The sequence below is a fragment of the Convolutriloba macropyga genome, chromosome 2 (genome assembly GCF_964194025.1).
Source record: "Convolutriloba macropyga chromosome 2, txConMacr16.3, whole genome shotgun sequence".
Classification (NCBI taxonomy): Eukaryota; Metazoa; Xenacoelomorpha; order Acoela; family Convolutidae; genus Convolutriloba; species Convolutriloba macropyga.
In genome coordinates this window covers 41,984,878-42,012,820 of record NC_134469.1, presented here as the reverse complement: position 1 = coordinate 42,012,820, position 27,943 = coordinate 41,984,878, and the positions used below count along the sequence as shown (strand labels likewise).

The window sequence follows — 27,943 nt, the reverse complement described above, 5'->3', positions numbered from 1 at the left end:
GTGAGAAAACTGTCTTTGAACAAAAATTCGCTTTCTCGCTAGTGGTTTTTTTGTTCACATGCCGTAATTTCACTTTGGTTTTCACTGTTTTTTTTTTCAATTTTTTGGTTCTGATTTTTTCTAAATGTTTTACCCAATCCCTTAATAGGTCATTCTAGACCTAGTTTTTTGTTTGAACCAAATCTACTTTTCTGGCTAGTGGTTTTTTTGTTCACATGCTGCATTTTTACATTGATTTGTTTTTAAATTTTTTGATCTGATTTTTTAGAAATGGTTTTCTCAATTCTCTGCTAGTCTGTTTTAGGTCTAGTTTTTTGTTTGGTCAATGAAAATTTTTTGAATTGTACATCAGGACTTTCATTACTCCCAAATTACTTTTCCATTCTCTCACTTGGATTTATGCCTACGCTAATAAAAGGAGGTTGAGGTCAAATTGCGTACCAATCTAGTTGAAGACTATTGAGGGCTTATTTGCGTTACTTACAGACATCACACCAATCTGTATATATCTTCAAATTTTTCAAGGTCTCATTCTTTTAAATTGCTCAAGTTTGTCGAAATAATGTTAGTCATGTGGTTTTTTATGCAATTTTTCGCCGACCGATTTTTTTCTCTGACCCATTTGGATTTTCGTCTTCGAAAAGGGATCAACAGGTAGCTCCCGGAGGGCATTAAGTGACCAAGCAGCTCTCATAGAGCCCTACGCCTTAATAGTCTCTAAGTATGCGATCAACCGAAACTAAAATTTCATCACCACTCACCCCGCCCCTGGTGCTAGCTTCCCTTAGCCACAGCTGGCTACTACCAAAATCAACCCCTTGCCGGTCGTTTGAGAGCAATTGGCCTGACGTTAGTGGCTTCTGTTCATTTGTATTATGAGACTACAGGTCTATAAAGCTATCGCACCTATTTTCTGGCAGTCTGTAGACTTTGTTATTTAAATATTCCGCACATATAAGGCTAGTGGGCTGACTGTTTACGTTTTGATACATTGGGCAAGAACCAGCAATATTTATTCATTGTTGGTGAAATATTGATGCTCAGAAGATAAGTTTCGAACTCTATAGTGTAAAATGTTCAGGAGTCGAAGCGTCAGCCTGTAGAATTGTTGCGAGATGCAGTGAGTTCTGGTGAGTTGAGTGTGGTAGAGGAGGCTGTGTACAACATGGCCCTGAAGCCTGCCTCCTTCCACTGGGATGAACCGGATAGTGATCGAAAGACTCTCCTCGGAAAAGCTGTTGAGTAAGTCAGTCTCGAAGTCTACAGCTAAGCAGCAAATTCTGGTAATTAGATGGGTTCTAGGAAAAACTGTTGAGTAAGTCAGTCTCGAAGTCTACAGCTAAGCAGCAAGTTCTGGTAATTAGATGGGTTCTGATTTCAACTAAGTTGACCTGATTGCCATATACGCGGCTGGAACTGTTTCCTCTCCCGGATTGAACATGACACGTAGGTTTGTCTGCTTCATTTTAACAGAAGTAGAACTGAATAAGGGCTGTTTAATTGCTCTTGAACGAAGTTCATAGCAATTATTGTAAACGTGTGTGTCTTTTTTTTGCTTGACAAAAATTTTTGCTTGACAATGTTGACTTTTCGAGTGACTTTTAGGCCCTTGACTTTTTGCGTTTCGCGTGATCTAAAATTCTCTCTCAATCACAATTTCATGCAGCTGAACTCAATTGGCGGCAATTTAATACTAAAAGTCAAATGAAAAGTGCGCCAAGACTGGTGCCATTTTTTACTTCAAATCTTAGTAGTGGTATATGTTAACCTCTAATGTGGTTATTTGAAGCCCACTATTGAACTCCTTAGTCCCATTTAGGCTCCCCCTCTCACCCCCCCCCCCCCCCCCCCCCCCCGACTGAAGCAAGCTGCAATTGATTAGAGTTCCCACTAGTCGTTCGAGAGCAATTCTTCCGACGTTTAGTCGGTTATGTTCTTTTCACGTTTAACGTGTTCTTCAGATCCCGCAATCAAGATATGGTGCGTTTGCTGCTAAACGCTCCTGGTCTGGACCCTAACACAAGGTGCAATGAGGATGGCGCTACTCCTCTGATATTGGCGTGTGATTTGGGATTACTCAACATAGCCTCCCTGCTGCTTGAGGCTGGAGCGCATGTCAACAAAATTACGCACATGGGAGAAACTGCGCTAATGAAGGTTGTGTATCTTTTAATAAAATGTGACAATTATAAACAATTGTCTCTATAAACTAAAAAATTTTATATAAAATTTATTGCTCTGAGTTTGCAGCAATTATATTTATTCCTGTGGTCTGTTTTACGACTCGAAGAGGATTAGTGATATTCTACAGGTCTTATAATAGCTGCCCTCATCTCAGGCAGCTATTATTGCGCTCCTATTCTGTTTTTTACAATTCAATGAATTTGAATTGTATTGGGGCGCTGTCTTTTATATCTGTTCACACATTTTCATAATATTTGAAGTCAAATTGACGTAATGATTCAGTTCACGCCGAGACAGGAAGTGGAGCCAAAAAGCAAGCGGTTTTGCGGCTTGAAGTTTTTTTTACTGTATTTTTAAATTAGAGAGAAAACGGTGTTTGAACAAAATTTTGCTTTTTTGCTAGTGTTTTTTTCGTTCGCATGTGGCATTTTGACATTGATTTTTAGTTTTTCTCGATTTGTTTTTATCTGATCATTTTTTAAGCAATTTTAGTACTAGGGTTTTAGTAGTAAGGGTGGAAGTGGTTCCGAAGACCTCATGAGATTTTTCGCTTCACTGAATTGTTCTGCCGACCCAACTGTTTTTTCGTCCTCAAAAACTGGATAAACAGGTAGCGCACAGAGGTCATTAGGTTCTTATTCATAATCAGCCTCTAATACGATTCACCAAATTTTTCATCGTGTGAAGATTATCAACCCTAAGATTATCTAAGTTGTGGCTTTATTAAACTTTCAAATCAAAATTAAGTATTTTGCCCTTGCCGGTGATTTCGTTCCATAAATAGCTGTTCATCGCTGTTTTTTTTAGCTCTTAAGTTGTACTTATTGTGTCCTTCCGCTATTTTTAAATGTTCCTATAAAATGTTCCGCTTGCTTTGCATCGGAGCTTTTTTTGTCGCTATCAGCTTTTTTAGGACACTGGGGCAGAATTCAATTAGGGGGCGAGCAATTCGCCCGACGTTTGTTGGTTATGTTTCATTTGACCTACTTGATCTTTTTCGAGTTACTTTTTGAGGTGCAAAGCTGAAAACTGTGCGTAGCTATATTGCGCATAGTTTTTTAGAATTATGTTAGTCCTGCTAGTCTTTTATTCCTTATTCTGTTCTAGCGATTTTTTTTTTTACTTTTTTATTTTCCGACTAATAAATTTTTGTACTTTTTTATTTTAAAAACGGATAAAATGATAGAGCCCGATGGCATTAATTGGCTGCGCAATTCTTTAAGCGCCTTGCTTGTCTAAGTATGGGATTCACCGAAGTTGCTCAGGAGGCTTAAATGCATAGTGCGAGGGGCAAGTCTTTGAGTTTTTCTGACTCCCTAGCCCCATTACTCCATGTGCTTATCAAAATTTGTCGCATATGCGTAAATTTACTTTGTAAAAGAAAATTTTCAAGGATACCATCCCTTCTGGGCCCTACCCTCCGTTTCGCCCTGCCTTCAAGTTAGTGTGGCCTACTTACGCTTAAGGTAGCTGCATAAATCAAAGGCATCCCCATACCAGTCGTCTGATGTCGTCTGATGTCAATTCGTCTGACGTTAGGTTGTTTATATATTTTTTTAAATTTTTCCTACAGAAAAATATATTACTCCATTGAAGAGGCGTTTTGAGTTAAAACTGAAAGTGAGAAACTTCTCTCTGGATATTGTTTTTTTGCTAAATTGGTCCTATGTCCGCGGTTTGAGACCATTTCGTCTGACGTAAATAGATTTTTTAATTTCATTGCTTTACAAAATTGTGAGCAGATGTTAACAGCTTTCCGCCTGCCTACTTTTTGCTTAAGCTTGTTTTGTTCAGTAATTTTTTTGTTTACCGATATGCACTTTCTTGGTTTAGACAATAAATTTTACTTTCAAGTGGTTGAGTTCAGCTGTATTTGATGAGTAAATGGTAAATAAATGAAATGGAATAGTGAATCAGTAGTGCTCGTTTTATTTTGATTTTTCAATAGTAGGAAAGCTGTCTTATAATTTTATATTTTTACGTACGCGTGTTGCAAGGAGATCTTATTTTTGTTGATGAAAAGTTTTGTTTATAATTGCTTTCGAGCAGAATTTGAAGCAATCATTGTGAAGATTTGTCTTTTTTGCAAAAATTTTGCCTGGCTGTTATCGGTTTTTAGCTGGAACATTTTTTTCCTGTTTAAGCGTTTGATGTTGACTTTCTGCCTTCGAGAACTGGATAAACTGGTGAACAGCGAAGTATTCAGTCTCTGAGCAGCTCTGTTAAACGACTGTACTAAGGTTTAAGCATACGGTGCAACGAAGCTGTATAATACTTGAGACGGTATTTATTCATGGTAGACTAAAATTTATTCAAGACTAGCTTGCCTATGCTTAAGCTAGCTGCAACCACAGTCAACTCAGCATTTTGTCCAAAGATAGTGGGTTATGTTAAATTGCAGGTCTCACGCCTTTTTTCTCTTAACATGTTTCTACAGAATCCGTCGTTTTTTCAACGCTTTTTCGTCGAGTTTTTCAGATGTCATCTGTTTTTTTCCTATGGAGTCAAGAAGATTAGTAAAGAAAAATTTGTTGAAGATAATTTGGCCGCTAGTTCATGTTATTTTGTTCTGTTTTTTAGACAAATTTCAATTTTTCGAGTTTGGCTTGTGACTGACTTAAAAGCTATGAAGGCTGATTAGAGAACAATTGTGCGCTTGCGAGGCTCTGGAAAAGTTTTTTGTTGTTTATTTGCTCTCAAACGAAGTCTGTTGCAGTTATTTAGTCCTTTTAGTCTTTTTAATGCTGCCATTTTTTTTTAATACCGACTTTTCCTCTGATCGTTTTTTCGTCTTACCCTTTTGACTTTGTCTTCAAACACGGAATAAATAGGTAAATTCCAGAGGGCATTGAATTCTCCTAGAGCCCTACGGCTCACTCGTCTCTAAGTATGCGATTCACCATTTTTTAAGACATTTTCAGAGTTTAACCCCCTCCCAACTCCACAACCCTCTCCCTGCAAAATTTAGCCACAACTAGCCTCCTTTAGCTGCAGTTAGCCATTGACGAAGCCAACCGCCCGAAAGTTTAACCTGACGTTAGTCGGTTATGTTTGGACAAACATTTGAATTTGTTTTCAAAGATCTTCTTAAGCTATGCGTGACCATATAAAATGGCGTTTAAGAGCTCTGTTGGAACGTTACTCAGCTTTTTGCTCTTTTCAATATTTGCTAACTTTGTCATTAATAGCCGCACAGCGATAGCTGGGACTATTATTGGCCTTCTCTTGGTTTTTTTACAATTCAAAGAATTTGAATTGTATTGGGACGCTGTCTTTTTTTAAGATCTTTTCACACATTTTCATGATTTTTGAAGTCAAATTGGAGTAGTGATTTTGGTCACGCCGAAACAGGAAGTGGAGCGAAAAGGCAAGTTGTTTTGGGGCGTGAATTTTTTTTTGCTCTGATTTTAATGTCGAGAGAGAAAACAGTTTTTGAACAAAAACGACTACATTAAATCTGCGTTTTGTTCATTCATTCATGCAATTTCAACTGAATTGCGTGCGTGACGTCATTTTTCGCTCTTAGTCGAGCGAGTTTTTTGTTCATTCGCGTGGTTAAATTTTTGGTCACACGTGAGTTACCTCACTCTCAAAAATGACTTCCTGACTTTGAAATTGACTTTTATTTACTTTAATTCAGAGATAAGGTCAAATGGGTGCGTGTCACTCTAAAGGAAGGTAATTTGAGAGCAGCTAATAGAGGCAGCAAAAACTTATACAGATTTTTAATCAAAATATAACATATTAGCTTTCAATGAAAAAACGAATTTGTTGGTCTGTCTTTTTTACTGTTTTTTTTGAGACTGCAGATCTACAAAGCTATTGAGGCTATTTTCTGGCAATCTGCCAGCTATGTTTCACTTTAGAGATTCTGCTTCCAATTTTACAGAGCGCAAATTTTAACAATCCTTTTTCTTTCGAAAGGCCTCGATGAATGCTTTCATGAAAAGTTGCTTTTGAAGATAAGTATGCATTGATATTGACCCGAAAATGTTTCTCTTTGTGATGCCTATCATTCATCGTCTTCTTTTAGTCAAATAGTTAGTCCTCCATTATTCTAAAATTTATTTTGACTAATAAGGTCTCTGTTGAGCTGATTTACGTTTTCCCAGATTTTTGTCTTAATTTTTGGGCTTCCAAAGCGAAATTAGCAACATAACTTATCAAAAAGCGACCAAATGTTAAAACTGTGAATTTTTGGATTTGCAAGATCAATTCAAAAGGAATTAAATTTCTTTATCTTTTGCTACCGATTTACTGCGGCCCTGCAGGTTTATTTCGTAGTTACAAGAGTTACAAGAATAACCTTGATTTGCTTATTTTAAAATATTAAAAGTCTGAATAATTAACCTGAATAGATCTCGTTTAGAAGTTTATTCATTGATGTGCGGTTGAACCCCAGTGAATATGCAAGTAGAGGTGTTTTCCAGTATCATCAGTCGAATCAGAAATGCGTTGCAATTGGGGATGAACTGCTCCTGATATGATTTAGGGGGATTTTTATCTGGATATTTCTCATTTCGAAAGCCTTCATTGTCAATAGTAGTGACATACCATTGTTCTAGGCTTCAAAGAATGGCCACGAGGAGATTGTGGGTTTGCTGTTGGAGTATTGTGCGGACACGAACAAGAAGTCAGAGCAAAATCAGATAGCACAGCAAATGGCAAGGCTCAAGAATCACCAAGGATGTGTCAAGGCCATTGAGCAGCACTATTCGTGGTATGCACAAACTATTAACTGGCCTCATATCCGATAAGTCGCAAAAATCATTCAAAAACTACTGCCGTTATAGAGTTATTATTATCAAGGATCACGAGGCCAATACAAAGTTGTCAATGAAATTTGTGGCTTTCAATTGTAAACTGATATAATTAGGAACTGAAGACATGGTAATTATCGACAGGGACTAGTAATCGTCTTCTTTGTGGCTAGCTTTCAACTATAGAGACCACCTAAAGATGTACGTCATAAAGCTGCAGTGTTGAACGATGGCTTGTTTTCAGGATAAAGAACTGTATTGACGAGAAGATAAAACTGTACTTGAGGGATGCTTATGAGATTGGAAACACTCCACTGTTTCCCATGCATTGTCATTCCATTAAGGAGGGTGACTTTAACTGCACTGTCGATATCACCAACAACTCAGTCTCACCTAGTAATAATACCTTTCTATTCTGCCTTTTTATTGTTCCGACCCTCTTGAGGGGGGAGGAACTATATACTCAAATGGGTTTTTTTTTGTTCCGTGAATTTTCGCCGCTCGATATATTCATCGTAGAGAGTTGAGACTAGTATCATTAGAAAGCTCGTCCAGCGTAGAATATGGAATTAAAAAGATTTTTGAATTTTCGTTTTCTACAGGGAGTTATCGAGGTTTAAACTTCTGAGAAAAGAAGAGTGAATTCACGTTGTTTTTATTCACATTTTCCGGAATTTTTTGCCTAAATTTTCGTCAATTTTGCTAAAATTTGTTATAATTTTTAAGAATAGTGTCGTTGATTTTATTTTTGAAGACGAACAAGCATTGTTGATTGTTTTGATTTAATTTTTTTGGTCAAAAAATCTGGATAAACATTTCAAAATTTAGCCTTTTTCATCAAAAACAGCACGAAATAAGCTACTTTAGTCCACTTTGATTAAATTTGCCGACAGTACACCCCCAAACAACACTCATAAAATCTTAGTAGACTCAGAGGGGGGCTATTTCTACTTCAGAGTACGCTGAGAGTGCACTGTAGTTAAAACTTTGCCGTTTTTTGCTAACTTTACTCGTTGATTATCAAAAATGCAGAATTTATTTTGAGTTTTCAACTAACAAATTATCTATATCTACAACATTCGAAAAATCAATTGTTCCTAATGGACAATAAGCATTAGCAGGGCTAGTTTTGGGCCATTCTTGGACTGTTACAATCCAAAAAAAAATCGGGTTGTAATCAGTCGGTCTTTTTTTTCAAAAAAAAAAGACTTTTTTTTTAATAATAAACAACAGAACATATCAAATCAAAGCTCAGGAGTGATAGGTCCAACCAATTTGCTTGCTAAGCAGCTCCAAGTTAATGCATTTAGTTTTTTAATTGAAAGTTTATGGTCGTTTCTTTTTTAAAAATAATTGACTTTTCAATAAATAATGGCTTAATTAACTTTTCCTCTATTTTTTGCTTAATTTGTTCAACTTCCAGCTTAGTGTCAGCAAAGAAAGACTGCTTCTTCTTTCTACTGATTTAACATTTATTCTCGGTTGCAGTTTTAAGCCTGAATTTATTGTTTTCTGGCTTTGATACTACAAGATTTCAGATTTTTGTTTGTTTTGATATTTGCCAGTTTTTCACGTTTTCTAATTTTGTCACATTATTGACAGTTCTCATGTCACCTTATTAGCATTTAGAATAAGGCACAGTTGAACATATTAAAAGCCTGAAAGATATACATGATCGTTTTAACGGCCTCGACGCCTCTTTTTTGAAGAAATCATTTGAATTTTTTAATTTTGTCTCTAACTGTCATTTATACTTTTTCGTTTCGGTCGTATGAAATTTCCTGTATAGTGATAGCTTTCATTGGCTTTTCATGGAAGAATAGAAGAACCGATATTCTGATATTAGTAGATAGCTGATGGCTTTCATGACTTTGAAAACAATCGTTTTCCAAAATTTAAAAAAAAAACTATTTAACTTCGCAATTTTGTTCTTTTTATGTTTCTTTTAAATCTCGTTAGTTAATTACAGGTCAAATATGACATTATGGATGTCAAGGGAATAAAAGGGATTGGTGTCCCAAAATCTTTTTTTAAAGAATTTGTTATGACCTTACTGGCTTCGACACCGGTTTTTCACAAAAAAAAATAAATTAATTTGATTTTTGTCATATTTGACGTTGTTTTTGTAGATGCAAGAAATATTTTGGATAATTACAGGTCTCGAGGGCTTCCTTTTCATGAATAAACGACCCTATTTAAATAGCTCTTTTTGTAATTAATTCCTTTCATGACATTGAATGTAATTTTGTTTCGAAAAAAAAATTAAAAGTATTACATACTTTAGCACTTCGCTTTTTTGTCTACTTGTTACCTAGTGTTACTAATGAATGGCCACGTACTACATTATAGCTGTTCGAAGAAGGCGCAATCAAATATATTTTGAGTGCCAAATTTGGCTTGACGGTTTCGACAGCGTTTTCTGGCAAGTTTCAATTGAAATTTTGTTTGTTCTTTGTTCTTTTTAGCCGCTTTAAAAAATGAATAAGGACAGGTCCTAATGCCCTTCTATAGAAGCAGTGGTAATCATAAATTTGTGGTTATATTAATTGATTCCTAATGGTATTTATTACTTTGAAGTTAACTGTTTCAAAAAAATAAGTTAATTTTTTTACTTGACTGTTTTGTTCTTTTTTGTATAATTGTTACCAAACCTTTTTATGGACTGGTCGCATATGTTTTCTGGTGATTAAGTTATATTTGTTTAGTTTTAGGTTTATCTGACGGTATGTCGACTTTGTTATTAGATTTAGTAAGTGGGACATAAATTTTTTGATGTAATTAATGTTTGTTGTTGTTGTTTGATTTTGCTGTTCGTCTTGACTCGCTTTCTTAATATTGACATATTACAGCAATCTAATGCATCAATTTACACTGAGTTATTTGCTTTGGAGGCTATCTTATCGTTCATACAGAATTTTTTGAAAAAGACTTGGGCTTTTTTGGGATTCGCAAAAAATAATTTTTGGGTTTTTCTATCTGTTCCTCATTTGGTAGACAATTATGCCAAAATTGTGGATGGTTGGGGTCGGAACCTTATGTGCCATCGCACATTACCGAGCCGCCTTGTTCTATCAAATTTTAACCGAAGCTGACGTTACTTGACCGTAACTGAAGGTGCGGGTCTCTGATAAGGTGTTCTTGGGGTATTTTAAGGTATGATAAGGGATAATCTGAAGGTTTTTATCTGAAGCCCTATTTTAGAAAAAACTTTTGAATAAATTTCAATGTAAATTTTTTTTTATGTAAATGTTTATAGCTGTAAGCTGAGCGGAGCTATTTTGCCGTGCTCTTGGTTTTTTTTACAATTCAAAGAATCTCTTCGAGTAGCTCTCCGAGTTTTTTTTATTTCGTCGCCAAGACTTTTTATACGACCATATGACGTCACAACCACTTCAAATCTAATTGATGTTCATTCGTTCATGCCATTTCAAATGAAGTGCGTGCGTGACGTCATTTTCAGTTTCATTGGAGCGAAGTTTTTTTTACAATTCAAAGAATTTGAATTGTATTGGGGCGCTGTCTTTTTTAATGTCTGTTCACACATTTTCATGATTTTCGAAGTCAAATTGGAGTTGTGTTTTTGGCCACGCCAAAACAGGAAGTGGAGCAAAAAAGCGAGTTGTTTTGTGGCGTGAATTTTTTTTTGCTTTAATTTTGAAGTAGAGTAAGAAATTGGTGTTTGAACAAATATTCGCTTTCTCGTTTGTGGTTTTTTGTTCACATGCGGCAATTTAGATGGTTTTCCCAATCCATTCATAATTCGTTCTAGGACTAGTTTATTTTGTTAGAAACAAATTTGTTTGGACTTCAAGTTGCATTGGTGTCCATTGAGTAGTTTTAACGGTCTAGCGCGTGCTGAGTTTGCAGGGAAGGAGTTAATTCGAGCGAAAAAATCCTCACTCGAATTAATGAGAAAATTATCGCTCGACAGTTTTTTTCTATGTTGGTACTCTAAATTACCAGATACTACAATGTGAAATTAACGAAATCCATCTGAATATCACAGTAAAATTTTCTCAATTACGCGAAATCAATTGTAACTTAATAACTTCTTAAATTGTAGAGCTTCCCTAGAATTGAGCAACTTGAGCATTGGAGTGTTTAGTAGGCGTTTTGAGCTAATAGAGAAATTGAGTAAAATTGCCCGTTTGAACTTTTTCTGATCGAAAGAAGAGTTTTTTGTTCATGCGCTGCGTTGAGTGAATGACTTTTTGACTTTGAAAAGAGTTTTTGAGAGATTGGCGCATCTAGACGACAGTTTTAGCCGTGTTTTCGTCCATTTAGCACAATTTTTATTGTAACTTGGTTTGTTGTAGATGTAAAATAGTGTTCCGATTGATAGTATTTACTGAAATTGATAAATTTTGTGACCATTTTTGGACATTTCTTGCAGCATTACTTTTTTCTGCGAGAATAAATTTCTGGGAGCTTAACTTGACTTGATTTTTCCTGCTGGTATACTTCGATATTTTGATTGCTTACAAAAGTTTGGCTTATTTTATATACAGGAGTAAGGTTATTTTTTAGTTCAGTTGGTTTTATTGGCTGTCTTCATTTTTTAACTGAATTTGTTTTTGTTTTTTTTCTGGTAGGGATTAGTTGATTTAAAAGCTAGTTCTTTCACAAAGACGACTCTTCGAGTTGCTTCGGAAATCTTCGGGGTATGTTTTTTTATTTCGTCGCCAATATTTTTGTTATGACCATATGACGTCATAACCAATTTAAATCTACTTTATGTTCATTCGTTCATGCCATTTCAAATGAATTGCGTGCGTGACGTCATTTTTGTTTTCATTGGAGCGAAGTTTTTTACAGCTCAAAGAATTTGAATTGTAATGGACGCTGTCTTTTTTAAGATCTGTTCACACATTTTCAACTTTTTTGAAGTCAAATTGGAGTAGTGATTTTGGTCGCCCCGAAACAGGAAGTGGAGCAAAAAAGCGAGTGGTTTTGCGGCGTGAAATTTTTTCGCTCTAAATTCGAAGTAGAGTGAGAATAAGGTGTTTGAACAAATTTTGTTCACATGCGGCAATTTCACTTTGATTTTTTAATAGACGCACAGCGATAGCTGGGGCTATTATTGTCCTTCTCTTGGTTTTTTACCATTCAAAGAAATTGAATTTTTGGGACGCTGTCTTTTGTTCAAGATTTGTTCACACATTTTCTTGATTTTTGAAGTCAAATTGGAGTAGTGATTTTGGTGACACCGAAACAGGAAGTGGAGTGAAAATGCGAGTTGTTTTGCGGCGTGAATTTTTTTCGCTCTAAATTCGAAGTAGAGTGAGAATAAGGTGTTTGAACAAATTTTGTTGACATGCGGCAATTTCACTTTGATTTTTTAATAGCCGCACAGCGATAGCTGGAGCTATTATTGTCCTTCTCTTGGTTTTTTACCATTCAAAGAATTTGAATTTTTGGGACGCTGTCTTTTAAGATTTGTTCACACATTTTCTTGATTTTTGAAATCAAATTGGAGTAGTGATTTTGGTGACGCCGAAACAGAAGTGGAGCGAAAATGCGAGTTAATTTGCGGCGTGAATTTTTTCCGCTCTAAATTTATAATGGTGTGAGAAAACGGTGTTTGAACAAGAATTCAATTTCTCGCTAGTGGTTTTTTGTTCACATGCGGCAATTTCACTTTGATTTTGACTTTGGTTTTCCCAATTCATTCATGGTCCGTTCTGGGTCTGTTTTTCTTTTTAGTCAGTGAAAATTATTCTAATTGTGCGTCAGGACTTGTCCTGCTATGTTTTTTTTATTTCGTTTTCGTGATTCCTGTTACGACCATATGACGTCACAACCACTTTAAATCTGCTTTTTCATTTTTTCATGCAATTTCGACTGAAGTGCATGCGTGACGTCAATTTTCGCTCTTAGTGGAGCGAGTTTTTTATTCATTCGCGTGATTAAGTTTTTGGTCACCCTTGACTTACCTCACTCTCAAAATTGACTCCATCATTTTGAAATTGACTTTTTTTCACTTTATTTCAAGAGATAAGGTCAAATGGGTGTGTCTCTCTCTAAATGAAGATTATTTGAGAGCAGCTAGTGGAGGCAGCAGAAACTTATACCGATTTTTTAAATCAAAATAAAACATATCAGCCTTCAATAAAAAAACGAATTTTTTGGGTCTGTCTTTTACTGCTTTTTTCGACACTGAAGATCTGGGAAGCTATTGCGGCTATTTTCTGGCAATCTGCCAGCTATGTTTTCTGTTTTTCGATTTTTCGATCGGATTTTTATCTAAATGGATTTTCCCAATTCATACATAGTTCGTTCTAGGTCTAGTGTTTGTTTAGTCAATGAAAATTCTTTGAATTGTACGTCAGGACTCGTCCTGCTATGTTTTTTTACAATTCAAAGAATTTGAATTGTATTGGGGCCCTGTCTTTTTTTTAAGATCTGTTCACACATTTTCATGATTTTTGAAGTCAAATTGGAGTAGTGATTTTGGTCACGCCGAAACAGGAAGTGGAGCGAAAAGGCAAGTTGTTTTGGGGCGTGAATTTTTTTCGCTCTTTTTTTAAAGTAGAGTGCGAAAATGGTGTTTTAACAAAAATTCGGTTTCTCTGTAATGGCTTTTTGTTCTCATGCGGCAATTTCATTCTGATATTTACTGTTTTTTTGGTTTTTTGGATCGGATTTGTTTCTAAATGTGTTTCCCAATCCATTCACAGCTCATTCTAGGCCTAGATTTTTGTTTGAATTAAATTTTCATTTCTCGTTATTGGTTTTTTTGTTCACATGCGGCATTTTGACATTGATTTTTTGTTTTTTTTTCTTATTTTTTGATCTGATTTTTTTAAAACGGTTTTCTCATTTCTTTCATAGTCCATTCGAGGTCTAGTTTTTTCTGTTTAGTCAATGAAAATTCTTCGAATTGTACGTCAGGACTTGTCCTGCTATGTTTTTTGTTTCGTCGTCTGACGCTCTTTTTCGTTTTACATTTGCTCACACAGTAAAGCTGAAATAGTCAAATTTTTTTAATGACTTCTTCCTCTCACTAACGGCGTTTGCGCGCGTGGAGTCATTTCTCACTCTCTTCAGCAAAAGTTTTTTCTGCCTGATTAGGTTTTGCTCTTAAGTGACTTACCTTTCTCAATAAAATGACTTGCACTTTAAAACTAAGTTTAATTTGAATTTGTTTAAGGTTAAAGGAACTCAAATGTGCAGTAAGCAAAGGTCCCTAATAAGAGGCTTCTGCGGGATTAATTTTAACGAGCATTATTAATTTATCGCTGAATGTTTTTTAACTTGCTTTTTGAGCGGCGTCGATTTCTCAATTTAGATCTTTCTCTGTTTCTATCTCATTTATACGGCACGCGGGTCTGTTTGTTCACATCTATTCGGGCAATCTGCCGGCTATGTTCTATAAATTCTACATATCTGAGAAATCGATATAAACAGCAATAAAATGTTACGTCTGGTAATCTAGAGAAAGATAACAAAACTGACCGAGAAAAATAAAGATTTATTGAAAGCACCACTTTTTCGAGAATCACCACTAGCGGAGGCACTACTAAACAAGGCTGCAATCCGACAGGCGCCAGACGCCACATCAGTTCAATGGGCTGACTTTTTATGAAATGTTTGAGTGGAAGCACCACTAAACAAGGGGAGTTAGTAATTTGCAAATCAGATTCCTTTCAATTTTATTACAGATAACTCTTCAGTAAAAATGAATTTGAATCTCATGCGGTCTATAGCCAAAAATAGCGTTATTAAACTATGGTACCAAAAAGCTACGTACACTTGAAGATTTTTTAAAAAGCAATGCAAACATCAATTAATATAACATTTTGAGTTCAAATTTGTTCTCTAATAACGGGTCATTATACCTTTACTTTTTTAACGTTTAGTAAACGGTCTGTATAGTTTTCATACAGGTTTCTCACTACGTGTGCGTCATTTTCATTCCAAATTTTATACACTTTTTCATCTCAACTTTCCCAAAACTTTGTCGCTCATAATCGCTCATAAATTTTCCATAGATCTCGACTGAGATTTTCCATAAAATTTCCATAGATTAAGATCTCGACTGTATGCTGGCCATTCCAGTGCCTTCCACTCGTTTTCTTGGAAAAATTGCCGATAATCTTATCTCGTTATGAACAGGAGCATTATCATATTGAAAAAGAATGGCCAGGAAATGCATTTTTCTTCGTAATTTTTCAAAATCTTCTAAAAACCGACGGAGTTTAGCTTGTTTGGACACTTAACAAGCAATTTCCGTCCATCTGATCGTATTGCACCCCGAAAAATAGGTGATAAATTTTCCGAACTCAAATTTCTGCTTTTTTTCACGAAATCTCGTTCCGTTTCTTCGAAAAGCTATGACAATTCCGTCGCTGGAGATGCGCACCCTTGTTTCATCAGTACAAAAAAAACATTTTGATCAACAATCTTGAGCATAAACAGTTGCTTTTGTTCTTGAAACTGAATTTTTTTGCAGCATTTCTTAAAAAAACGCCAAATTTTTTGAATTTGTCTGACTGTATCTCTGGAAATTGTATCGTAGCAAGAGAAAGCGTTATGAGTCTCTATAATGCGCGGAAGTGAGGTTTTGGGATCTTTCAAAACATCGGTAACAAGCTTTTTTGTTGTTTTTTTTGACAATTTTGGTGGTCCTCCGCTCGATTTTTGGGCCTCGAAACTGGTATTTTTTAAGTAACGTTTGTATGCATACTATACTGTGCGCTGCATCTTAGTTTCAAGTTGAGTTGCTTTTAATATTTTAGATCATGACAATTTGACATCTCTTAGCGTAACTACTTGGCAAACGGAGAAAGAACCAAGCGGAGAAAGAACCAAGCGGTTTAACAATCTTTTCTGTTTAAGCGGACGAAGCGAGAATGAACTTTCTCTAAAATTTCTAGATTTCACACCTTTTTTCACGCCTTAGCGCAAACATGGTTATGAACCCCGAATCATGCTTTAAAAGGAGAAATCATGCTGTAGGTAGCTTTTTGGTACCAATGTGTATTTTCTATCTCTGGAGAGAAATTTTATTTGAGTCCTTTTGTAATAATTAGTGGTTAAAGCAATACGGAGTTTATCTAGTATTTTTTGCCTTTGCTTTGTTTAACAAACTAATTGATGTGTTTGTTTTGAAGGATTTCAAATTGTGGTTACTCAAGCACAGTCCTATGTTGGAACATTAGACACTGAATTTTGGCTTTAGTGTTCACAAAAATCCCTTTCTAAAAGTGAAAGTCATGTCCCTTAAGAGTTTTTGTGTTGAAAATTTTCTGTTGACAATTTTCTGATTTTTTTTGACAATTTTCTGACAATTTTCTCTTTTGAAGGATTTCAAATTCTAGTTAATCAAACATAGTCCTATGTTGGATCCTTAACACTGATTTCTGACTTCAGTGTTTCCAAAATCCGTTTCTAAAAGTGAAAGTCATGTCCCTTAACAGTTTTTGTTAACCAAAGTTATTGTGTAGAAAATGATTTAAAATGGAATCTGGAATCCGATTGAAATTTATTAAGTTATGGTGGTAATCAAGGAACAGATCCAGGGCTACTACGTGTTTTGAGTTTTTTATTAATAGCTGCTCTTACTCAGCCTCTCGCGGCTATTATTTAAGCGCTCTCCTTTTTACTCGAAGAGGAGTTATTGCCATCTATTTTTTAATCGGTCCTGTTGTTCTGAAACAGGATGTGAAAAAGTGAAAAAAGTAGGTCTGAAAATATTTTCGAAGTAGTTTTTTTGAGTTTTTACGTTTTGTGTAATGTGGTTTTCCACGCCATATTAATAAGTAGTTGTAAATTTGGTAACATTGGTAACATTTTTGACACTCTATTTCTCACTCTCTTCATCAAACTTTGTTTGCGTGATTAGATTTTGCTCACTTTCTTTTGGCAAAAATTTTTTGCGTGATTAATCAAAAGTGACTTACCTCACTCAATAAAACGACTTTTGTACTTTGAAACTTAAGTTTTATTTGAATTTGTTTTAGGTCAAAGGAACACATATGTGCAGTGAAGGTCACTATTAAATGCTTCTGCGGGATGAATTTTAACGAGCATTATTAATATATCGTTGAATGTTTTTTACCTACCTTTTTGAGCGGCGTCGATTTCCTTCTCAATTTAGATCCAAATATCATACACTTTTTTGTCTAAACTGTCCCAAATTTTGCCTGTCTTCGTAATCGTTGCTTCAAAACTGATCGTAAATTTTCCATAGGATTAAGATCTCAACTGTATGCTGGCCATTCCTGTACCTTCCACTCGTTTTCTTGGAAAAAATTGCCGATAATCTTAGATTTTTGAACAGGAGCATTATCATATTGAAAAAGAATGTCCAGGAAATGCATTTTTCGTCGTAATTTTTCAAAATCTTCTAAAAACCGACGGAGGTTAGCTTGTTTGGACACTTAACAAGCAATTTCCGTCCATCTGATCGTATTGCACCCCGAAAAATAGGTGATAATTTTTCCGAACTCAAATTTCTGTTTTTTTGTTTCAAGAAATCTCGTTCCATTTCTTCGAAAAGCTATGACAATTCCGTCGCTGGAGATGCGCACCCTTGTTTCATCAGTAAAATCAACATTCTGCCAGAACGAGCAAAGGCTTCTTGAGCATGAAAACTGGCTTTTCTTCAAACTAAATTTTTTATTGCTGCATTTCTTAAAAAACACCATACTTTTTGAATTTTTAAGTTAAAGTTTGTATGCATACTGTGCGCTGCATCTTGATTTCAAGTTGATTTGCTTTTATTTTTTTATACCATGAAATTTCGACATCTCTTAGCGTAAGGACTTGGCAAACGGAGAAAGAACAAAGCGGTTTAACAATCTTTTCGGTTTAAGCGGAAGAAGTGAGCAATTTCTAAAATTTCTAAATTTTACACCTCTTTTCACGCCTTATTGCAAATCATGGTTATGAAGCACGAATCATGCTTTAAAAGGAGAAATCATGCTGTACGTATCTTTTTGGTACCATAGTGTATTTTCTATCTCTGGAGAGAAATTTTATTTTGAAAAATAATTATGAGCCCTTTTTGTAATAATTAGTGGTTAAAGCAATACGGAGTTAATCTAGTATTGTTTGCCTGTGCTTTGTTGAAGAAACTAAATGATGTGTTTGTTTTGAAGGATTTCAAATTCTGGTTACTCAAACATAGTCCTATGTTGGAACATTAGACACTGATTTCTGACTTCAGTGTTTACAAAATCCGTTCTTAAAAGTGAAAGTCATGTCCCTTAACAGTTTTTGTTAACTAAAGTTATTGTATAGAAAATGATTTAAAATGGAATGTGAAATCGGATTGAAATTTAATAAACTATTGTGGTAATCAAGGAACAGAATAAGGGCTATTACGTTTTTTATTAATAGCCGCTCTGATTCAGCCTCTCGCGGCTATTATTTAGGCGCTCTCCTTTTTAATCGAAGAGGAGTTATGGCCATCTATTTTTTAATCGGTCCAGTTGTTCTGAAACAGGTGAAAAAAGTAAATCTGAAAATATGTTCTAAGTAGTTTTTGAGTTTTTTCTTTACTTTTTGTGTAAAGTGATTTTCCACGCCATATTAACACAAGTACTTGTACATTTGGTAACATTTTTGACCATCTCTTTATATTACAGTTTTAGATTAATTTTTCAGCTATTATTGTGATCTTTCCGTTTGACGTTTTTTAACCGTTTTTTGTGACTATTTTTAATAGCCGCCGTCAGCCTCTCAAACGGTTATTTTTTAGGCGCTCGCCTTTTTAAAATTCAAAAGAATTTGAGTTGTATTTGGGGTCTGTCTTTTTTTGCGGCGTGAATTTTTTTGCTCTGATTTTAAAGTAGACTGAGAAAACAGTTTTTGACCAAAAAATCGCTTTGTTTTCGCTTTTTGGATAGGATTTTTTCTAAATGGTTTTGCGAATCCATTCATTGTTCAATATAGGCATCTTTTTTTGCTTGAGCCAAATTTTCATTTCTCGCTAGTTGTTTTTTTTGCTCACAGCGGCATTTCGTCATTGATTCTTTTTTCTGTTTTTATCTGATTTTTTAGAAATGGTTTTCCCAATTCACTCATAGTCTGTTCTAAGTCTGGTTTTTTGTTTAGACAGTGAAAATTCTTTGGTTGTACGTCAGGACTTGCCTGCTATGTTTTTTTGATTCGCTTCACCTTTTGATCACGTTTTCCATTTTACATAAGTCACGATTTCATCGTTTGACTTCTGACTTACTTCACTCACTGTTTCATCTCAATGGATTTTAAATTTTTTCATGCAGACTACGCAATATAGTGAATACGGTCAAAGTCAAATGAGCAAAATCAAAAGAAGGGTTAAACCGATAAAGCCCGGTCATTAAGTCATTGACAATTAGGTCTTCAAAGTTCATTAGAGTGTTTGCTAGCTGATATCGGTATTAAGCTTATTAGTTTTCAGTTTAGAAGCTGAAATAAGTATAGTGTGAGAATCTAACTGAAATTGAAAGCCCAATTAAAACAGTTTTTTACTCTGAAAAAACGAAAAAAATATTCAGTCAATTTGTCTCTTCTTTTTCTGTTTAGGTCCCGATGTGCATCAAGCGCGTCAACGGCGGCTTTTTTTCCGGCAATCGCCGGCTGTTCCATGTATTCAGTGTCTTAATTATTTTTTTGTTTGTAGTTAGTTGTTACGTTGAAATTGTGGCCAGTTAATTTTTCAAATATCAATTTGTATTTGTTTTAGTAGAAAATAGGCTACAATTTGACAATTTTTTTGCTTAGTTTTTGTTTTGGAATTTTTTTGCCTAATGCTTGTTTCTTATTTCCTTTCAGAATATTATATGTTGAATTGTTCAAATAGGGTTAGCGATAGGGTTATTATTTAAAAGTGAAACCAATTGAAGATTTGATAGCAGTTTGATCTCAGTTTGAGCTGAATTGGATATAGTTTTAGAATCCAACTAAAGTTGCACACCGAATTAGAATATTTTTAAAACTTAGGGGAAAATTCTGTCAATTTCCATTTCTTTTTTCTTTTTCCTTTGCGATGTGCGTCAATGGCGGCTATTTTTCGGCAATCTGCCGGCTATGTTAGTTCAAATTAATTTTTCCCTAGCAATTTTTTCTCTGAGGGGGATGACAAATTACCATCAATTTGAAGCACTCGAAATATAACCGGTTGTCGAGAACCTGATTGCCGGTGAGTTCATGTTTCAAGTACTCATGAAATTCTCAGAAAGCCTTCTCGAAATAAAATTTTCTTGGACTAAAAACTCACTTGAAATCTCTTAATCACTTGAAAAAAGTTAATCACTTGAAATCTTTTATTGATTTTGCGTGAGTAGTGGAGTCTATTGTGAATGCAAGAAAAAAGTGAAATAAAGCCCTAGTATTGAGACTTATAGCACTATTTTATCACTGTTTAGAATAAATGCTAATTGAATTGTTATTAGTATTAAGTTTAATCAATGGCTGTTTATTTTCGCAATCTGCCCGCTATATTAACCTTTTAAAATTTTATTATTTGCTCTCGAACGAAATTTGAAGCAATTATTGTAAACGTGTTGGTCTTTTCTGATGCAAAATTTTCGCTTGACCGTTGACTGTTCGAGTGACTTTTGCGCCCTTGACTTTATCGTTTTGTGTCATCTAAATTTCTCTCATTCACAAGTGTCACAGCTGAACTCAGGTTGTGACAGTTCAGTAATAAAAGTCAAATGAAAAGTGCGCCAAAATTGGTGTAATTTTTTTGCACATTTTTCTAGTGGCTTATAATAATCTCGTGACGTCATTTGAAGCTCCCCTTAATAAATTTAGTTACGCCCACCCCAATACCCCTCACATACACCGGTTAAAATACGCTGAAATAGATCCGAGCTCCTACTAGTAGTTCGAGAGCAATTCTTCCGACGTTAGTTGGTTATGTTGAAAATATTGAATCATCTATGGACAAGAGAACGTGTTTTTGAGGAAATTAGATGATGTTGCCAATTTCCGAGAAGTGTTATGTCTCTTTTGATGAGTTTTCGTATTATTAGCTAATTAAATGAAGGAAATAAATGAAGTCACCATTCTTCTGATAAACAGTATAAAAAATTTTCTAGATGGCGGTTTCCTGCTCTTTGTTGCACATTGCAAAATTGAGCCGAGAAGAAACAATATAATGGCTCGACTACATGGACCATGCTTTGTGCAGCAAGTGCGAATGAACAGTCAAGTTCTACCCGTTCCCGTACCTGTAAGTGTATTCATACATGTAATCCTTATCAATCTACAATTGCTTTGACATTCCTTGTGTCTTACTAATTGTATTTATTAGCCCCCAATTTTTTTTCACCGCAACTGTATTTATTACAATATTGTTTTCATTACAGGGTGCAAACTTCATCCTCGGATTTATACCAAAAAGTGGAGTTAATCAGTTGCAAATAACGGTCGTACATGCCCCATGGTCAGATGTAAGTTTTTATCCCAGCAGATTTTACTACTATTATATTTTGTCTCCATTGTTAGTAACAGTTGTTAAATTTTTGCAGACAAAACTAGTGGTTTGCGCGTATGCCGTGACCAGGAAAAAGGCACCCATCGGTCCACCGGGAGCGTTTAACACGGCTGCATTGATGAACCAAGGGTCAGGTTTCCGAGCAACGCTGCCAAAGTAATGCAGTTTTGAAAACCCCTGAGAAATACAAACAATACTGGTAAACGAAGCGCAGTTCATGAATCAAAAAGACTCGGAGCTGTTTGATGTGTATTGATCTTTTGACGCTATTTTACGTTTTTACTGTTTGATTGCCCATTTAGTTGTCTTGATTATAATTTATGTATCGTTTCCTGTTTTTTTTAGTATAGTCGAAGAAAACGCAACTGCATTGTTAGAGAAGAATTGTTTCTAGTAGCTGTTTTAACATTTCTCCTGAGCTCTATTTGCTATTATCTCTCTCGGCTATTTGATGTTTTTCAGGGCTCGAATGTAAGCAAAATTTACTGAACGGAGCTGAATTCGTTTACTTTTCTTGTTTTGTCTTCTTTGAGAAGGCCCGTATATCGCTATTTTTCCATTAAATGTGGGCGCAAGTCTTTGCTTGAATCTAGAATTCAGTGTTCTAGTGCTATTGCTTGGAGAAAATTGGGCCTTTTGAGGCGCGAAACCGTAAACCTGAGTTCTCTTCTGTCATCTATTACTGACTGTTGCAAAAGTGCCTTAAAAGCCAGTAGTTCTGTTGATACCGCCACCAAAATGCCACCAGTTGAAAATACGGCAGTCGTCGAAGAGCCGAGGAAGTACGACTATGATTTGATTGTGGTTGGAGGTGGATCCGGAGGACTCGCAGCTTCAAAACGCGCTGCAGATCTGGGAGCAAAAGTAGCGGTCTTTGATTTTGTAAAGCCAACCCCAATAGGCACTACATGGGGCCTTGGGGGTACTTGTGTCAATGTGGGCTGCGTACCGAAGAAGCTGATGCACCACGGTGCTTTGCTAAAACAACATATCAACGACGCAAAAAGTTACGGCTGGAAAGTTGGCGAGAAGGAAACGCATGTCTGGGGCGAATTGGTGGAGAAAGTTCAAAATCATATTGGCTCCCAGAACTTCGGTTTCCGTGTCTCTCTGCGCGAAAAAAGTGTCCAATATCACAACGCTTACGCTACTTTTGTGGACCAGCATACAGTTAACGCTGTTGATAAACGAGGCAGAGAGAAGACATACACTTCGGAGAATTTCATAATTGCAGTTGGTATGCGACCAAATTATCCAGATATACCAGGTGCCAAAGAATACGCGATCACAAGCGACGACATTTTTTCATTGGGCTATGCTCCAGGAAAAACTGTGGTGGTAGGAGCGTCCTACATTTCTCTTGAGTGTGGTGGCTTTCTTAAAGGCCTCGGATTCGATGTCACAATTATGGTACGCTCAATTCTTCTGAGAGGGTTTGACCAGGAATGCGCCGAGCGAGTTGGCGATTATATGAAGGAAGAAGGTATCGAGTTTATGCGGGGATTCGTCCCAACAAAAATCACCCAAATTGAGCCAGGTACTCCTCCAAAACTGAAAATAGAGGCAAAAAATACTAAAACCGGAGAAATGGTTGAAATCGAATGTAACACAGTTCTGTTTGCTATCGGAAGAACTGCATGCACTGAGTCACTAAACCTAGAAAAGATCGGCGTCCAGGTCAATCCGAAAACGGCGAAGATTGTTGTTAGTGAAGCGGAGCAGTCATCCGTGGAGAACATCTACGCTATTGGTGATGTGATCGAGGGAAAGCTGGAGCTTACTCCAGTGGCCATTCAGGCCGGACAACTCTTGGCTAATCGGCTCTTTGGAAACTCTGCCACATTGATGGATTATGTCAACGTACCGACCACCGTCTTCACACCTCTTGAGTACGGGTGCTGTGGATACTCGGAGGAAGAGGCCAGAGAGAAGTTCGGAAAAGACAACATCGATGTGTTCCACAATTTGTTCCAGCCACTCGAATGGGTAGTGAGTGAAAAACCAGGAGCATGCTATGCTAAGCTGGTGTGCAAGATAGACGATAACAGGATCGTAGGATACCACGTGGTGGCGCCAAATGCTGGTGAAATGACGCAAGGATTTGCTCTAGCCCTTCGATTGGGTGCCAAGAAGGAGGATTTTGACGCGCTAAATGGCATCCATCCTACCAATGCCGAGGTATTTACAATGCTGGACATCACAAAAAGTTCTGGCAAAGAACTGGTTGCCTCAGGATGCGGTGGAGGCGCCTGAGGTTAAATCCGAGCCAAATGTCACGCAGCTCTTTTTGCGTAATTTGGTTCGGAATTTCTCATATGACAGGAACAATTTGACAATCAGAGACGCTTCGTTTTCGAAGCGTACCTGGCCAATGACGACTTTGTTTAAACCGCTGACGGGAAGCAGAGTTTGACCATTGTTGAATTGTTACTTTGATTGAAATTTACTGTTTCATTATGTGCTCGTGTTCTCTCCTGCTTGTGAGTTTTTGAATTGCATTGCCCTTGTTGTATTCGGAGTAATTGTTAATTATTTACCGTAGTATATTTTTGACTACACTAATTTAATAATTTAGAAGTCCTTTTTTATCGCTACGGAGTGACAGGTGAGCACAGGCCCATAGTATTGGCCTTGAAGAGATTTAAACGATGGAAAGGTTGTTGTTTTGCCGCTGTTTTTCTCCTTATTTAGGAGTCATTAAAAAATTGGCGGAGATGTAATGCTGAGCAAAGTCATTTACGTCCGTTTTGCTTCCGGATTTTCAACAGAACAGCTCTGATAGATAACCTATCAATTTACTAATTTTTTAGCGCTTCGCCAAAAGTTGGGCCTATTCCGATCCAACTTTTTAAATTTGTCTCAAGTTTTGAAAAAAATAAGTTTGTTTCCATTGTGGAAGCAACATGAACCAACGCAGCAATGTCGAAACGGGCGGTTTCACACATTTTTGACAGATACTAAAATTTGTTTCATTTGAAGGTGGATAGATTTTAATCGATTTTTTGGCGGTGCTCTCAAACGAATATCTGAACAATTTTTTTGGCTTCATTTTACGCATTTATGGACCCATAATTTCAACGCACTTTAAATGAACAAAATTGAACACTCGGAGAAGAAAGGAAATACTTGTTCACATCGCTTTTCAAAAGCTGATATATTTTTAATTGCTCTCAAACAAAGTTTGTAGCAATTATATTAGTCTTGTCGGTCTTTTTTGCGATTTTTTGCTTGAACGATTTTTCGTCTGACGCTTTTGACTTTTCGTCCTCTAAAACGTGATAAACAGGTAGCGCCCAGCGTTCATTAAGTGTTCTTAGAGCCTTTCAGCTCTGTTTCAGTTCAAACTGTTTTTGAGACTTATAATGGTGTGAAGGGCGATTCTTAGAGGTTGAAGGCACCCCCACTGTTGACTCCCCCCTCTTATTGCCCCCCTACCCCCACCGCGTTATTGCCCGCCCCTCCCTCCTCATCAGACCCCCGGTGGACCCCCCCCCCCGTCGTTGCTACTGACGAACAATCGATCGCTAAAAACTCGCATTTTTATATTAATTTCACCTTTTTTTTCAAGCTTTTAAAATTTTTGTCATTTTTGGAGTTCTTTCAGCCTTAGGTGTCAAGGAACCTCCTCTAGGGTTTTGTAATAGGTTACTGCATAGTTTCTAGTGGTAATGGATTGTTTGCAAGATTTTATCACGAAGTTAAGCATTTTTTTGACAAAACGTGCAAATTATTATTTTTTTGAGATTTGTTTTTCGTTTTCCACGTCTTTCCAGAAGCAGGGGCCAGAAAACGTCCTTCAGGGTTTGATAAGTGTTTTTGGTAAAACTTGCATTTTGTCCAATTTTTTCTAAATTTTTGTAGGTTTTAGGTTTCTCAAGCCTCAAGAGCCGAGGAACCTCCTCTAGGTCTTGAAAATATGTTACTGTATATTTTCTAATTTTAATGGAATGTTTTCAAGATTTCAACACCACGAAATTTAGCATTTTTTTTACAAAACTTATCAATTTTTTTGTTGTCATTTTTGTCATTATTTAGGTTTTTCAGCGTCATAGAAAATCTTGGGTTTTGATAATAAGATACTGGAAAATGGTTTTCGGCCGTGGATTAGTTTTCAATTTTTGTTATCACAGTTTTTAGCAGTTTTGTATACAACTTGCAACTTTTTTCAAGGTTTTTTTTAGGTTTCTCACGCCTCAAGAGCCAAATAATCTCCCCTAGGATTTGATTATAGGTTACTGAATAGCTTACAGATGTAATGGAATGTTTTTCAAGTTTTCATTATCGGCAATTTAAAAATATTTGTAATTTTTTTAAATTTCGAATCTTTCTGAATTTTTATCATTTTTTTGGCACCAGGGTTCTAGGGAACTACTCCAAGGCTTGATGAGAAGCTGTCGTATAGTTTCCAGAGTTAGGGTAATGGTTATCAACATTTTAATGACTCCAGCTTTAGCAACTTTTTGATAATATTCTTTTTTTCCAAATTTTCGGAAAATCATTATCATGTTCCAGGTTTATGAATATTTATGAGCCATTGAAACTATTTAAAGCTTGAATTAGGGATACTGTATAGTCTCTTAAGACAATCAATTTGTTTTGAAGATTTTAATATCTTGAATTTTAGCAAGGTTTTGTTAAAGTTTGCAATTGTTTTCAAAATGTTAGAGTATTTTTGTCTTTTTCTGAGTTTAACGATCATGACTGTCAACGAAGCTTTTCAAGTCTTGCAGATGGGCTACTTGACATAACTTCTGAGACAAGAACTAGTTTTGAACATTTTCACCGAACAATCTGGAAGCTTTTCTTTTAATATTTGCAATATTTGCAAATTTTTAAAATTTCAGTTTATTTGATTTAATTACTAACAAGGCTAGAAAAGTAGGAGTTGCAGATCCGAATCAAGCTAAAGCTAGCCTCACTAAACTGTGGCTAGCTACTGACGAAGCCAACCGCTCGCCTTTCGTTAGAGAGCATTTCGCGCGACCGTCTTTGGTTATTTTTAAAATTTGAGCTAGAAACGGTTTGTATTTTTTAACTGCTCTCGAATGAAGTTTGATTCAATTTTGTAAGGCGTGTCTTTTTTTCTGCAAAATTTTTGCTTAACCGTCTTGGCCCTGTAATATCTGAACAATTTTGAAGCATAACTGGCCAATGACGACTTTGTTCAAACCGCTGACGGGAAGCAGAGTTTGACCATTGTTGAATTGTTGCTTCGATTGAAATTTACTGTTTCATTATGTGCTCGTGTTCTCTCCTGCTTGTGAGTTTTTGAATTGCATTGCCCTTGCTGTATTCGGAGTAATTGTTAAATATTTACCGTAGAATATTTTTGACTACACTGTTTTAATAATTTAGAAGTGCTTTTTTATCGCTGAGGAGTGACAGGTGAGCACTGGCCCATAGTATTTGCCTTGAAGAAATTTGAACGATGGAAAGGTTGTTGTTTTGCCGCTGTTTTTCTCCTTATTAAGGAGTCATTAAAAAATTGGCGGAGATGTAATGCTGAGCAAAGTCTCATTTACGTCGGTTTTGCTTCCGGATTTTCAACAGAACGCTATGATTGGCTCTGATAGATAACCTATCAATTTACTAATTTTTTTAGCGCTTCGCCAAAAGTTGGGCCTATTCCGATCCAATTTATTAAATTTGTCTCAAGTTTTGAAAAAAAATCAGTTTTTTTCCCTTGTGGAAGCAACATGAACCAACGCAGCAATGTCCAAACGGGCGGTTTCACACATTTTTGACAGATAACAACCATTTACAAGGCGACAGATGAGGAGCTAGATGATGAGTACGCAGTATTACACTTTCTCAGCAACGACGATAAGCCGACTTAGTTAATCTCTTTGTCTCTTTTCTAAGAGGCGAGGCTTTAGTTGCGCGCCACCCCCCTCCCAAAGGCCCCCTGCCAGAACGGCGCTGCCAATCTACACTACGCGGGAGTAGAGGCTGAGTCTACGCGGGACAACCCGGGCACCAAAGCACTTACTCCTGAGCTAGCTCGCACTAGGTCAAGAGTACCTGGTGCTATAAGTTAGAGTGTTGGCGGTACCACTTGCACTTCGGTTCCGTCGAGAGCACAAGCCCAGGTTTAGACACCAAAGGGTTGGCGTACTCTCAAGAACGCAACACGCCCCCTGAGCATCCTTTTCAGGAAAGCTCGAGCTAGCTCAGTCGACCTGCAAGCTCCCTGGTGTACCGTACCAAGAAGAATTCCCTCGAGCACTAAGCCCTAGTCGAAAGCAAAGGAATCCCGGTCTTGGCCGTCCTGAGCTGAGGACTTGATTCTAGCACTATGGCCTATAGATAGGAGGTAAGCTGCTAGTTTCACGCTTAGTGAGAGGGGGGCCGAGCAAGACGCCGCGAGGACGATCTAAGAAAGTGCTAGACGCCGCGATCCCAGACGAAGAGAGTGCAAGACGCCGCGATCCCAGACGAAGAGAGTGCAAGACGCCGCGATCCCAGACGAAGAGAGTGCAAGACGCCGCGATCCCAGACGAAGAGGGTGCAAGAAGACAACTCGGCCCATATAGTGGGTGAAGACCAGAAGCACCGCCTGGAAGTGCCT

The 27,943-nt window shown here is 36.6% G+C and overlaps 2 protein-coding genes across 3 annotated transcripts in view; both read left to right on the top strand.

Moving 5' to 3' along the window:
- LOC142358676 (uncharacterized) overlaps positions 1 to 21,710 on the top strand; it is a 207,122-nt gene extending 185,412 nt beyond the window's left edge. For both annotated transcript variants that reach the window (XM_075410177.1, XM_075410176.1), the window contains 7 exons: positions 1,082 to 1,242; positions 1,962 to 2,157; positions 6,750 to 6,904; positions 7,189 to 7,340; positions 20,978 to 21,111; positions 21,248 to 21,331; positions 21,410 to 21,710. In XM_075410177.1, coding sequence (XP_075266292.1) covers positions 1,082 to 1,242; positions 1,962 to 2,157; positions 6,750 to 6,904; positions 7,189 to 7,340; positions 20,978 to 21,111; positions 21,248 to 21,331; positions 21,410 to 21,535 — 1,008 coding nt within the window. In that variant the 3' untranslated portion in view covers positions 21,536 to 21,710. The remainder of the gene's footprint in view (positions 1 to 1,081; positions 1,243 to 1,961; positions 2,158 to 6,749; positions 6,905 to 7,188; positions 7,341 to 20,977; positions 21,112 to 21,247; positions 21,332 to 21,409) is intronic.
- Positions 21,711 to 21,841: 131 nt separating this feature from the next.
- LOC142358677 (thioredoxin reductase 1, cytoplasmic-like) lies at positions 21,842 to 23,956 on the top strand. The gene has a single exon (XM_075410178.1). The coding sequence runs from the start codon at positions 22,114 to 22,116 to the stop codon at positions 23,626 to 23,628; it is 1,515 nt and encodes a 504-aa protein (XP_075266293.1). The 5' UTR covers positions 21,842 to 22,113; the 3' UTR covers positions 23,629 to 23,956.
- The last annotated feature ends 3,987 nt before the right edge of the window (positions 23,957 to 27,943 follow it).

Excerpts from the sequence above, each read along its gene's own strand:
- LOC142358677 (XM_075410178.1), top strand. The coding sequence starts at position 22,114 with ATGCCACCAGTTGAAAATACGGCAGTCGTCGAAGAGCCGAGGAAGTAC.